Source organism: Sarcophilus harrisii, chromosome 5 (assembly GCF_902635505.1).
Source record: "Sarcophilus harrisii chromosome 5, mSarHar1.11, whole genome shotgun sequence".
NCBI classification, from domain to species: Eukaryota; Metazoa; Chordata; class Mammalia; order Dasyuromorphia; family Dasyuridae; genus Sarcophilus; species Sarcophilus harrisii.
In genome coordinates, this window is record NC_045430.1 from 162,133,091 (window position 1) to 162,147,836 (window position 14,746).

At 33.4% G+C, this 14,746-nt stretch overlaps 1 protein-coding gene across 3 annotated transcripts in view; it reads left to right on the top strand.

Annotated features, from left to right (window-relative positions):
- The window catches only part of TES (testin LIM domain protein), a 106,871-nt gene that overhangs the window by 54,613 nt on the left and 37,512 nt on the right, over positions 1-14,746 (top strand). The window contains exon 1 of one of the 3 annotated variants that reach the window (XM_003771539.4): positions 7,587-7,680. The exons of the other annotated variants lie outside the window; for them this stretch is intronic. Within the exon in view, the coding sequence (XP_003771587.4) occupies positions 7,648-7,680 (33 nt within the window). The 5' untranslated portion in view covers positions 7,587-7,647. Of the gene's footprint in view, positions 1-7,586; positions 7,681-14,746 lie in introns of those variants that run through there. 3 annotated transcript variants of the gene reach the window in all.

Consider the following 14,746-nt stretch of genomic DNA (forward strand, 5'->3'; position numbering starts at 1 on the left):
ATTGTACATGAAACTGCAAATCTATTATGTAAAACTTTCTGTTCCTTTTAAATATATAATAAAATTATCATGTAACTTTCTGTTTTTCCTTCTCTCCTGAGAGATGGCTACCATCTGACACAAATGATTGTACATACTTCTATTTATCATTTCTTTCTCTGGATTTGGATGGCATCTTCCTTTCTTCATATGTTCTTTGTAGTTAATTCAGGTATTTATAATATAGTTAAAATGACTTAACAAACCAAATTTCTTAAAGCAATATCTTTGTTACTGTCTGCAACATTCCCATCACCACTCTTGTAGAAAAATGGCATGATTATATCTATATCTTTATCTATATCTATGCCACAGAGTGGCAGTTCCTATATTGTACCAGGGCCCTTATAATGCCAAAAAATTTTTAAATCTCTTAAGAAGTTGAGCATACTCCCAACCTCCTGCCAAAAAAAAATTTTAAGTCAAAGATCTGAATAAAAAGACAGAAAGGAACCTCTTATTATACCCCTTCATTTTATACAGAAGGGAAATTAGGCTTGGAGAAGAGATATCATTTGACCAATGTCACACAGGATGTAGTTGGGAACAAGAGCTAGGATATGGACTAAGGTTCCATGGCCTTAGGTTTAGTGGGGAAAATTCAGTGCTTTTTTCATTATTTCACAGTGTAAGAAGGCATACATGGATTGCTTTCCATACGAGTGTAAGGAGTGTATAACATTTGTGATATCAGAAATATTAAAGTATGTATATAAAAAGTGGTTCTATGAATATTTGCATGCCAATACTTTTTTTTTCCTCTAAAATATTAAATATTTTGGTGGGAGTATGAAAAGAGGCTTAATTTTCTCTTAGTCAAACATTTTCCTGACTTACCTCTTGTGCTGTGATATTTCCCAGTTGACCATTTCTGGGAAAAGTTATATATGGAATTAACGTATTTTAAGAGTTGTATAGTGTTCCATTTCATAATTAGTTTAGGAAATGCAAGTCTTGGTGAATTGTACCTGTAATGTAAAGGCTGGTGTAATTCTAAGTTAGCTCTAAGAATGGTAGGTACAATTTTGGATATCTGGATTGGGGACAGAGGTGGAAATTTTGGGGGGCATAATGGCTTCAAGGAACAAGTAGGGGTTGAAATGTGTAGAGCTCCTGGCCCAGTCAGGAAGACCTGAGTTGGAATAGCTTCAGACACTTACTGTTTCTTGACCTTGAGCAAGTCATTTAAATCCCTGTTGGACTCAGTTTCCCAAATAGGGTCACAGAGAGTTGGACATGACTGAAATAACTGAGCAACAATTATATCCTAAGAGGACTCAAGAATTTGATTCAAAATTTCTGGAAGATACTGTGTATAATATAAAGTAACACGAACAGGCAAACTTTTTAGTCTATATGAACCAAAGAACCATTGTTATTACTATCATGTGTGTCTTATTCCTTAGCCAAAACTGCTTGAGCTATTTTGGGATGAAATTGATGTTCAAAGTACTTCCACTGTCTTGGCTACTTATTTGCTTCATAGCTGAGGGTTATATACAAAGAATACAAGGCTTTTTGGTGATTAGCTTTAGAATGAATATTAGAGGATATGAAGATTCTGAAGGTATTTAGTTAATAAAGTTGTTGCTTAAATATAAGGCAGTAGTTTTTTATTAAGGGCAGTTAAGTAGTATTGTGGAGATAGTGCCACGCCCACAAACAGAAAGACTTATCTTCCTGAGTTTAAAATACAACCTCAGACACTGACTGTGAGCATGGGCAAGTCACTTAACCCTGTGTGCCTCAGTTTCCTTATCTGTAAAATGAATTAGAGAAGAAAAGGAAATGACAAACCATTTCATTTTTTTTTTTTTGGCCAAGAAAATCCCAAAGACAAAACTGAAACAAATAAAAAATAGATTTTTTTTTTTGTTTGGGGGAGGAGGGGACTGATGATCTTTTATATTATATCTTCATTTATACAATTATAAGTTTGGGCTCATAGGCTTAGAGCTTGAAAGGACCACTGAGATTATCTTTGAAGTTGAGAAAACTGAATCAGAGCAGTCAAGTCACTTGCTTATAGTCATTTAAGTAATTGGGGACAGAGCCAGAATTTGGAATTGATTTTTTGAGACCAAATCTAGCTTTTTACATCCATTGTATCATATTGTCTCTCCAGCTTTGGATAGGACTTTTTAAGAAGTGTTGGTATTAGTAGGTTATCTTGGGTCTGGAAAATAAATAACATCATTTCTTTTTTTTATCTCTAAAAACTGATATATTGGCCGAGGGATGTGGGAGATGGGCAAGGTGGTTACAGATAAAATGATTTTCTAATTCTCAGTGAGAAGTTTCTCTGGGGTTTCACAACATTGGCAAGTTTTGTGTTGGAGTTTAGAAGGTTTAGTTACCAATGTTGTATAAATAAATAAAAGACTGGTTTCTGTGTAATGCATTTTTTTTGTATGTATTTAAGGCATATTCTTAAATCACTTGATCATTTCATCAAGTTTTAATCAAACTATGGAAAAGGGAAAATAAACTTTATAGGATTTAGAGGTGGAAGAAACATGTGGTACCTAACTTTACAGGTAAAGAAGTTAAAATCTTAGAAGTGAAATGAAGTGCTCAGGGTTACACAGAAATAAAGAGCAAAGTTAGTATTTGAACACAGGGTGGGTACAGTGTTTGTATTTTGTTTTTCCTCTTGCCCATACGCATTTCTTTCTCCACTTCATAGATTAGATCAGTTTTTAAGTCCAGTTCCTTTTTATTTATTTTTTTTTTTTTAAGAGTGTCTGCCTGCATGGACATAGATTATGATTAAAATAGAAATGCAGATTAGACATGGTAGCCCAGGCTTGCAATTTCAGCCACCTAAGAGGCGGAAACTAGTGGGTGTCTTGCTCTTGGAGGTTCAAGGTTGGATTGGTTTATGGCTATATAAGTATATTAGGGATTTACACTGAGTTCAGGAGAACTTTGAAACGGCTCAGGTTAGAAACTGAGTAAGTCAGAGTTTTCATGATAAGCCAAGATCAGATTGGAGATACTTAGTAAAGCCTTTGCACTTTCAACTGTATCAGGATGGGAACACAAGGGTAGAGATTAAGAGAGACAGACAGAGAGAAAGACAGACAGAGGGACTGGGGAGGGGGAAGAATAGGAGGACATAGTTATGGTATTCTATAGAATCACCCACATTGCTTTCAAAACATAAGGTTTCATAAAACAAACTAAAATAGAAAATTAAAAATATTTTATAATACAGATAGTCTGTCTTTTGAAGGTCAACCCCATTCCAGAATGATTAAAATAGTATTAGTAATATTTACTTGTTTGCTATCATGTATGATCCTTTACTCTGGAGAGAGATTTAGTTTTGAAAGCAGCATGAAACAGATGATGATCTCATCCTAAATTCTTTATAATATCTTCCAGACCCAAATAGTCTATAAATCAGACTAGGGCATATTTGAAATACCAGATGTTTCCTAACTCTTTTTGTTCTTTTAAAGTCACTGACAAGAACTCTCCATTTCCCCCACACCCCATTCTCTATCCCCTTTCCTTGGTTATATGAAATGTTGCCAGTCTATCTAGTTACTTGGAAGTTTTGTGTTTAAAGAAATTTATTCCATTGCTGTTTTTATCCTCTTAAGTATCAAAATATTTTAAGTATAATATTAGGATTCTGGCAGTACAGCTCCATGCTTGGTATGACAATAGCCAAATGTATTTTTTAAAAGCTACTTCTTTAGGTGGGATTTGGTGTCCCTCCAGATAAATTTATTATTATTTTTAAGTCTTTAAAAGAGACCTGCTTGAAGTCTTAGACTTATAAGCAGAAAAGCTGACTCCAAAACTTCAGAATTATCTATGATTCTGTAAATTCTTCAAAGAGTACTTCCCCTACCCCCTCAAATTGACTGGATATCTTCCTCTGCCTCTTTTAATATTTTGTGGAGATTGGTGCAGTATTTGGGTTACCCAATTTTTTGGTCATTCATGTCCATAATGCCATTTATAATATTTGATATTGTTTGATAATTTGATATTAATGATAACTTGTGACCTATTTATATCTATCATGCATGTTTAAAAACAACAACAATAAGCATTTATCATGCTCTTATGATGTGCCAGACATTTGCTATGTATTGGGAATACAAAAATATATCTCTGTTCTAAAGAAGTTTTATCTTCTATAGGTAATGTCAATTTTATTGTTCATTTGTTTTCATTGTGTTTAATTCTTTGTGACACAGAGGTTTTCTTGGCAAAAATGCAGGAGTGGTTTGCCATTTTTTTCTCCAGGACATTTAACAAATGAGTAAACCAAGGCAGCATTAAGTAACTAGCTCAAAGGACACAATGAAAATGAATGAACAACAAAATTGACATTCATTATAGAAAATAGGAATATCTGAAGCTGGATTTGAATTTTTGGAGACATGTCTTCTATACTTCTATAGTCACTGCACCATCTAGCTTTCCCTAGGAGAAGTAAACATGAGGTAATTTTGTGAGGGAAATAATCACAGCTGAGAAGATGGGAAAAAGACTCATGTAGAATCTGGTGGCATTTGAACTAAGCTTCAGATTTTAAAAGGTGGACTGTGATTCTCAGGTTAAAGTTTTTCATGATTTTATGCCATAAATTATTACCAATAAAATAAAAAGCTATAATTAAAAAAAAAATAAGCTTTGGAGCAGCAATTCCAGATGGTAGTTTCCCATAGAGACTAACAACTCTTTATACTGTCTTCCTTGTAAAGAGAAACTCAGTACTTTGCTCTTTGTAATTAAATGTTATCATTAGACTACAAAAATAAATAAATAAAATTATTACCAATAATATATTGGTGTTAAATGAGTTTTTATGATAGCAGAGAATAATTTGTCATCATCAAATATTCTTTTGGGTTTTGAATTTATGATTCATCTTTTAACTTTTCCTTTTTTAATTCTGAGTCATTGAATGACTTCATTCCAAAGTCATTGTCGCTCTAAGCCAAGAATTGCACTCATTGGAGGCTTGTCCAGTTACATGCATAATAGGCAATCTCTGTTCCTTATGTACTTTACTCTTCCACTGTGGATGTCTTTCTTTTGACTGTCAGGAGGTTCCAGCACTTAATGTAATCAAATCAGCATCAAGATCTACAAACAAGATGATATCTAGAACCTCACTGTCATTGTGAAACCCCTTTTCTGTTTGGACTTTACATAAAATGCCTGTCATGAAACTATAGACCCTACCCTTGGTGAACATCACCTTCCCTATTTTCATTAATTTTTATGACTAGTCAACTTATTGTTTAACAGAAGTAATGTTGGTGGTCTCATCTGTCATGAAAACTTGCATGGCTTTGTATATGTGGGAGATAGCTGAAAGTTGCATTGCAAGTCAAATACAGTTTGAAATACACAGACATTGAGTATTGCATGGATATGAAAATGCGTTTTCTTTTTTGTGAAGAAAATTGTTTTTCTAAATCCTGCTTGTTCCCTTTTCAGATATAATAGGATTTGAAAATTGATTGGCATTCTGCTGACTTTCACTCTTCTTCTACATACTTTAAAATCCATAAGCCATCGTCTAGTTTTTTTTTTTTTTAAACTCATTTTAGTAATTTCCCATTTAGTCTTCTGAAAGTTGTAGGAAGTTGGCCAGATGAATAATTATGTTTGATTATGAAGCAAATTAATTTTTTTCATATCTGTGACTAGATCTTTTTACATAAGCCAACGTGCCCCCCCCCCCAAAAAAAACCCACCTTTGATTAAAAATATGAATAGTATTTAGTATTGTAAGCAAATAAAGAGAGGAAGCATGGCATAGAAGACAGATTATTGCTTGCCAGGAAGGAAGATTTGGCTCAAGACCTACCCCATATCCATACACTGGATGAGTCTTATAACCTCAAAATGTCCCTAGACAAGCCTCTACAACTAATTGTGAAGTGGGTGGTGTTTAGCATTAATACCAGGGGTTTTCCTGCTTGGGAATTCCACATAGTAGTGAAAATAATCAGAGGTTCAGTTCCCTTCAACTGTACTTTCACTCTCTCTCAAAAAAAAGAAAAAAAAAGAGGGGGCAAATATTTAAAAGTAGAAATCTAATCTAACATATACTAGCAGTCAGATAACCATAACCACATTCACTCAAATTCATTACAATATAGATGCTTGATCTAACCCCCAAATAGCTTTATCTCAGAACCTGAGTTTTTTGAGGTTTCCTTTTTCTTTTCCTTTTATCCTGGAGAAAAAAATGGAGCACAAAAGAAAAAGGAAAAACCTTGGAAATTATTGTTAACTCTTCATTTTCCCTGACTTCACTTCCTCCACCAGTCACTTGCCCAGTCTTGTTGAATCTCTTCAAATCATAACTTCTTTATGTCCACGTCACTGCTGTAATGCAGGCTCTCATCACTTTGCACATGACCTGTTACAGTATTCCAACTATATTCCCTGCTGCTTGTTTCTCCCTTCTCCAAACTATCTTTCACACAGTTGTCAATAATATTGATATTCCTAAAACAAACCCAACCTTGTCTTGCTCCCATTCATTAAGCTTCAGTCCTTCTGAGGTGGGTGAAAGAAAAACTTTTTTTTTTGGCATTTGAATCCTTTTGTAATTTTTCAGCTTCTCTTACCCCCCCCCCCCCCACTTACTTCACATTAGTCCCTCTCATGCACTCTATATTTTAATCAACTGGCCTTCCTTCTTTTTTCCATACATGTTTCACCTTCCATCTTTGTACCTTTGTCTTCCTCTTTGCCACATATTTAGAATTCTCTCCTCCCGTCTATCTCATAAAATCCCTAGTTTGCTTTAATGCTCAGCATAAATGTTACCTCCTGAATGAAGTCTTTCCTAATTTTTGGATTCTCCTCCACCAAATTATTTTGTGTATTTGCCTGTGTATATGCCTATATATATATATCCCACCAATACACTATAATATGCTTACTGAAGGCAGACAATATTTCATTTTTGTTTTCATATACCTTACACAGAGTACGCCCTTAACAAATGTTTATTGAATTGAATTGACAGCACATTACAGAAGCAAGATAATTTGACCAGGAAGGTGGGACTGTGATCATGAACGGTAGCATGCTGTTTTCTCAGCCTCCCAATAAAGAGGAGACTATCCTTACCCATCTCTGAACTTTCCCTTCTTTTCTTTTTTAAATAAATTTTTTTTTCCAAAAAATAAATATTTATTTTTTTCTCTCTTCCAAGAAAAAGAAAACAAAAGCTCTTGTAAGAAAGTTATAGCAAAGTCATATCTAGTCAACCAAATCAAATTCTTATATTGTAATGTTTTACAAATGTTATATTCTATACCTGATTTCAACCCTTATCTGGAATTATTAATACTTATTGAATTGATTATAATTGTCAAGTTTTTCAAAGTTGTTAATTTTTTGCAGTGATGTAATAGATACTGTATAAATTGTCTTGACTCTGCTCACTTCACTTTGTATCAGTTCATGCAAGTCTTGCCAGGTTTCTCTAAAATCATCTCCTTTGTCATTTATTACAGCACAATGGTAGCCATACTTTGTTGAGCAGTTTCCCATTTGATGTCGCTTTACTTTTTTCATTCTGACTTTCCCCAACTCCATAGTACAGCAATTGGGAAGGAGATGGGTCTATTCTGTCTATATGAGAAAAGCACAGTAAGTTTTTGGTCTTATAATCCCTTAGTTGTTTCCCTTAGTTGTTTCTTGATGCAAATCAATATGGTTCTATCTCATGTGGGGAAAGAGGAGGGAATAGTGAAAGTGTCATTTTTGCTTTTTTCCCAATAATTCTCTCTAGGTTTTCTCTTAAGGTTACATTTTCCCTTTTCTATTCTCATTCACTCTCTTCCTTTCTGCCTATTCAGATTTAATATACTTGCTTTAAAAGATGAGCTCTTTTTTTTTTTTTTATAACAGGGAATAAATCCTGGCACAATGCTTTTGTATTCTGTTGCCATTGAAGGGGCTAAACTGTATTTAGGATATAGGAAATTGAAATATAGTAATTAACCTGGGTGGGCTGAAAAGTAGAAAGTTTAGACTTCATGCAGGCCTTACCTAGCAGTCCTAGGTGTCTCATCAGGCTTTGCTCTGTGTCTCTGATCTCCCTTTGGACTATTTCTTGGTGTTCTCATCAGCTCCCATAAGTTTTGCTTGTCAAAGCAAAGCTCTGACCTTAATCTCTCAGAATTAGGCTGGTACCACATTTTCTTTTTCTCAGGGGTCTATGGGTACCCTCGAAGGGTGGTGGTGGTGGTGGTGGTTGTTGATGGTAGTGGAAAGCAGGGTTTGGACTCCCAAAATATATTGGGGCTATAGGCTAGTGTGATGAGGTGTCTCAAAAAAAATTGTAGGTTTAGACCATCTCCAAATCGAGGCAAACATTTTATTATGCTGATGATAGTGGGATGATTTTCAGAACGGATTTTTAGCCATTAACAAGGAAAAAGACTTGGACTCTAAATTCCCTAGCAGAACTCACAATCAGGGGAAAGACCCCATATAGGTAGACTAAGTTCCTAATGAACTAATGATGCCATAAGGTGGGCAGTTCCAAAAGGAGTCAATCATTAGAATTCTTAGCAAGTAGTCTAATCCCAGAAGAAGTTAATGGGGGTTTATGCCATTGATGAATGGGCTAAACCTAAAGGAGTTAGCATTTTAAAAGGAGTAAGCTTTGTTTTAGTAAACTTTAGTAAGTGGAATCAACATCCTAAAAGGAATTAGCCATAATGAGAAAGATGCCATAAATCAAGCAGTTCTTAAGGGAACCTGCAAAGAAAGTGGGGTATTAGTAGTTTCTTTTAAAAGAGAAAAAATTACTTTGAGAGTTTATTCCTTAGCCATCTATTTGGATACGGTAACTCTGGTTCATGATAATTTTGTCAATATAAGTAATTTGAGAAGGAACAAAAGGTCCACTTAAAGAGGTTATCATATCTGTGTACCCTGTTTGCCTCAGTAATTCAGATCCTTTCCTGTCAATTGCTCCTCCCTGTGACTCACCTAGTTCCCTTATTCACCCTATCAGAGAGTATCTTTTCTGTGATGATTTTGGTTTGATCCCCCATTCTAGTGTGTTTTGCTCACACTTCGACACCATTAACACTCCAGTTTTTGTTGTTGTTTTTCTTTTAGCAAATATTGTTTAACTGTTATAAGGAGATATTTACTTTATAGATTTAGCAAAAACCAAAGTATAAACAATTTCCTTTGAAACCTGGGGTAGGACTGGGGAGAGACTTGAGCTTTTACATAGAATTTTAGTTTCATAGAATTTAATTTTTACATAGGTTTAACCCTAACTAATTTTTTTCTAAATATGGTTTAGCCACTAGATGACTCTGTGTTTTAGTTAATAGGACAATGGGTGTGTTTTTCTCTTTTGAATTCATTGATGTTACGTGTTATTGAGATTGACCTTTACCAAAAAGAACAAAAAAAGTAGAAATTGGAACGTTGAAGTTACAGACATTTGTTTCTTACTATATGAATATAGGTAAAGATTGTTCATGTTCATTTTATTAAGGTGAAGCAGTGCATACAAAAATAAGTAAATATAAATATATTACAAACAAATATCAAGTAATGGGGAAGGACTGGAGAAGGACTAACAACAGAGGAGAACCTCTAGATTTCTTGAAAGAAAAGGTATTTTCAGAACTAATACTTTTTTTTGAGTTAACTTTTTTCAGAGTTAGTAAGGGAGAGAAAAACAATATATCTTTCACCTATCAATTACCCTGTTGCCTTTAAGAATGGTGATTTGTAGAATTATAGTTTGTAAAATGGTAGGTGGCACAGTGGTTAGAATGCCGTGCCTAGAATTTGAGCTCAAGTACATACTGACTGAGTGACTTGGGGCAAGTGATAACCCTGTTTGCCTCAATTTCTCATCTGTAAAATAAGTTGGAGAAGTAAACAGCAAACCCTAAACAGAGTCACAAAATGTCAGACATGACTGAAAAATAATTGTTGGAAATTCCTTCCCATTTTAGCTCTGACAGCCATTATAGCCAAGTATTAAAATAAACTTAAATTAGAGGTAGACCTATCAAAAAGTGACAAAGAATTTTGTAAAATGAAGCATATTCAGTCAGATTATTCTAATTAGTGAAATTTATTTTAAAATACCTGCTTCATCTTTATCTCATCCTTTTAGATATTTTTGTTTGAAATATATAAATTAGTATTTCATATATGTGTTTATATAAGGAGCAACTATATATACATTTGGGGAGCTCATGATTAAAAATCTTTTACTAATGTAAGTGTGGGATCAAATAGTTTGAAGGGGACTCTGCTGAGGGTATTATACTTTTCCTTTTCCTTCTATTGACTTTTTAGCAACAGGTCAGTTGAAATTTCTTCTCCCATTTTTTTCTTTTTTTTTGAGGAAAGATAAAAATGTTTTTTCAGCAATCAAGATCTTCTTCACATTCATCACCTCTTGTTGACAACATCTCCTAATATTTCTGCCAAATCCTACTTAACTCAGTAGTCATTATTAAGAAAACAGATTTCATTTAATGTCAATTTTTACAAAACAAAGTTTACTGGTATTAGCAGTTAGCATAATTAATAGATTTGTGGAATTTGCACTTACTAATTTAGTACAAATCATGTTTTACTTAAATAGAAGGTTAGAAACATTTTTGGTTTAAATACAAATTTCCAGTTGAGAATAAATGTCCAGATACTGTATATATTTAATAATATCACTGAAAAGTACATTGGCACAATAATAGCAAAACTACGGAATTTTATCAGAATGTTAGTATAGGATTCTACATTATTGCAGATTTCATTGGTACAGTATATGTACTGTAATCACATCATTTCTCATTAGCAGTAACTAAGTGAACTTTGTATCATCTACTCTTAATTAACCAGGATTTAAAATTACAGTTCATTTTGGGTATAATATAGCACAATAATTATTATAACAGACCAATGACAATCAATGCAGATTTTCACTAAAAATGATATAAAAATAAGCTTAGAGGTTTTTTTCCATTTTTATTTATAAATCAGTACTTAAGAACTTTATTGGTAAGGGGAGACAACTGTAGAAAATGACTTAAACTTCAAAATAGTTAATAGTTCAAAAATAGTCTTAACAAATGAAGCAACTTCAAAAAGAGGGAGGAAACATTTTGAAAGAAATTCTCCCCCACCCTTTTTTTTTTTTTTTTTTTTAAACAACATAGATCACTATTTTAATTTTATTTAGTTTGGAAAGAATCCTGCTAATTGAGAAAGGACTGAAATGGAAAACAAGAAGCATTTAAATTTTGACCCATCTGATATGCCTCCTACTCTACTACACACACACACACACACACACACACACACACACACACAATCTTTACATAAAATCTAATTATAAGGAAATTTGACCCCACTTACCTTATTATATTACTTTTTTCTTTCTTTAATGTCTTTTATTTTAATTTTTGTATGTATTTGAGCAACAAAGTAATTTTGACTAGTATAAATAAAAGCTGTATTTGGAGATATGTACGATCATTTGAGGCTAGCTTGCACACAACTTAAAGGAACATTGGTCCACACATAAAATTATAGGTTATGTACCAGTAAAATCATAAAAAAGACAGGAAGTTGAACTCAAGAGATCATTGTGACAAAGTAGACAGCCAAGGAAATCTGGGTTCAAGTCCTGCCACTGATATATACTAGCTGATTAATACTGGGCAAGTCACTTAGCTTTATATTGTCAGCAACAATCTTAGACTAAGGTGAGTTAATAGAGGGAGTTTGTTCACCTGAGAGTTACTTACAACCATGAAATCACAGGTTCAGTCTTTAATTTCTATCTTTTAGTCCTTTTATGTTGAAGAAAGAATGAACTAAGGCTTTTGTTTAGGAAAGAATAACATGATTTCATGTTTTGAAATTTTAAATGCTTAGCTGCTTAATCAAGCAGGTTGATCATATATTCTGACTGGGAGATAGTAAAGTTTCTAATTATTTTCTTGCCCTACTTTTAGGAGGGTAAAAAATTGATGAGAAAGTAAATGAAGAGGGGAAAAATATTATCATTCTTCCAAATGGATTTTTAAAATAGTTAACGAAAAGACATACACAATAGTTATTAATGTCTAGTCTTAAGATATCGGTGATATCAACCTCTTCCAAGAGGAAAGGTTCCTGTAACAGTGGGTTAATGACCAAACCAGATCCAGGAGGAGAAAGAGAAAGGGAGGTATGAGATGAATGATTCTGTCACAGGGGTTTTAGTTGCCTGGAATAAGCCTAGGCAATCAGATTAGAGGGTCATATTAAAATGGCTTTAACTTGTAAAAGACCATTCATAATTCAAGGACATAAGATTTCCTTTCAGTTGTCATTTAGGCAAAGCAAATTAGTCAAACCTTATTAAATATCCCTTACCCTCTTAGGAATAGAGCTGATAGAGAAGATGTATTTAAAGCTAATGTGGGAAAAAAAGCCTAAATAATCTAAAAAAAACAATAGTTAACTTTATATATCACTTAATTTGTCCCTAACACTGTATGTAGTAAGCATTTTACAATTACTATCTCATTTGTTCCTCACAAACAACCCAGAGAAGTAGGTGCTATTATTATGTCCATATTTACAGATGAGAAAACTGAAGCAGAGGTAGTGATTTGCCTAGGGTCATAGAACGAATAAGTCTGAGGTAAGATTTGAACTTGGGTCCTCCTGACTCCAGCTCCAGCTAGCTGTCCCAATATATATATATCTGTATATCTATATCGATATCGATATAGATATATATATATATTTCTTTAAATTAAAAGAGAATACAAATGAAGAATGCAGCTTTCACAGACTGGCTATTCATTTCATAATGGAAACTGTAATACAGTTTTCACTTTACCTAAATTTACTTTACACAAGGTAAAGATTCCTGAAAGAAACTTGTATTCCAAAAACACCACCACTATGCTTTCTTTCTCTGTTCCTGCCCCCTCTAGTCCTGACTCTGAGGCATCCATCCTACTGTTACTCCCACATCCCCCTCAAAATCCTAAAAAAACAAAATGAAAGCAGAACACACTGAACAGACCACCAATGTAGTGAATCAGGGCTTAGCTTGAGACTTCCAGTGCCAAGAGACAAGACGCCCTGCTCTGCCCACCTGGTCCTCCAGTATATGGTGTTCCTTCTGCTTTTTCTTCTCTCTCTGGCCCCCACATGTCCTTAAACTGTTTTAGCTTCCCTCCTTCCCTGTGGCCTGGGCAATTATGCATTCTATAAAGTCTCTGAAAGGTCCATTTACATAAAGTAAGAACTGTCTGTGTTTTCTTAACCACGTTCTTGCCCAGATAATCAGACTTTTTTTTTTCCTTTTGTACTCTGTATAATGATCATGGAAAAAATCCTCACTGTTACATGTCAGAATCACTAAGAAATGCTTAATTTCCTTTTTATTTATTTTTATTTTTTAACTTTATTATTATTTTTTAATTATAGCTTTTTATTTACAAGTTATATGCCTGGGTAATTTTACAGCATTGAAAATTGTGCCAAACCTTTTGTTCCAATTTTTCCCCTCCCCAATTTCCCCCACCCACTCCCCCAGATGGCAGGGTGACCCATACATGTTAAATATGTTAAAGTATAAATTAAATACATTATAAGTATACATGTCCAAACAATTTAATTTCCTTTTTAAACATTAAAAACAAAAATGATTAATTTATCATCAGGTTGGTTTTATTGTTAAATGTGTAGTCTAAAAGCAAAATCTATCTACAGGTGTTATTGTTATTCAGAAATAGGGATTGGTTATAAATGAATGTAATATCTTTTGTTTGAGAAAAGACAATAAATTTAAATATGACCTTAGCCTTGCATTTATCAAAGACTCATCTTTCTGTGATTGTCACCCTGTGGTTTTGAGTACCCATTGATAGGAATAACAGCATAGAGATATGAAGGCCCCTGTTGAAAAGACTTTTTTCTGGTTTAAAAAGCTATTTCAAGTTTTTTTTTTTTTTCAAACTTATCAAACAAGTTATTGAGAGATTTAGAATCCTGAAGAATCTGAATAACCAGTGTCCTGGTATTCAGAGCTGTTTGTCTTTTTCTTATCTATAGTTAAGCAAAACAAGTTTCTTTTAAAAAAATTTTTTTTGTTTTTAATGTTTTTCTTAATTTTTTAAATTGTATTTTTATCTTTTTTTTTTTCCCTTTTTTTCCCCCAAAACAAAATAGAACATTGTCATGTGGCCAGCAGAAGTAAAACAAGTTTCTAATATTTCCTAGGTTCTAGCTGTTTATCCCCTTCTATTAGATATGACTCTGGGAGTTCTAAAGCAGTGGTGTCCAATTTCTGTAGAAGGACGGGCTGCTAAACATAAGATTCACTGATGACCTAATATTGACTTAGAAGAACTCATATTAGTACCACATATTATGTTCTATTTATTAAAAAAAATTTTCACAATGATATTTTAATTTGATTCAGTTCAGGATATTGTTTTATACTTCTGCTATAAATAGGATTATTCTTTAAGTTAAACTGAAATGCTTCTTTCTCTCTTATCTATCTCTATGTGTCTCATCATTTCAGTTTTGAAGTAATATGTCAATCTGAACTTTCTCAAGCCTCCTTTTCCCAAAGGATACATTTTTTGTTTCATCTAACATATTTTAGTTTGGTACACTTAAAAAAATAGGCCATTTGTTTCTTAATATTTTATCTCCAACC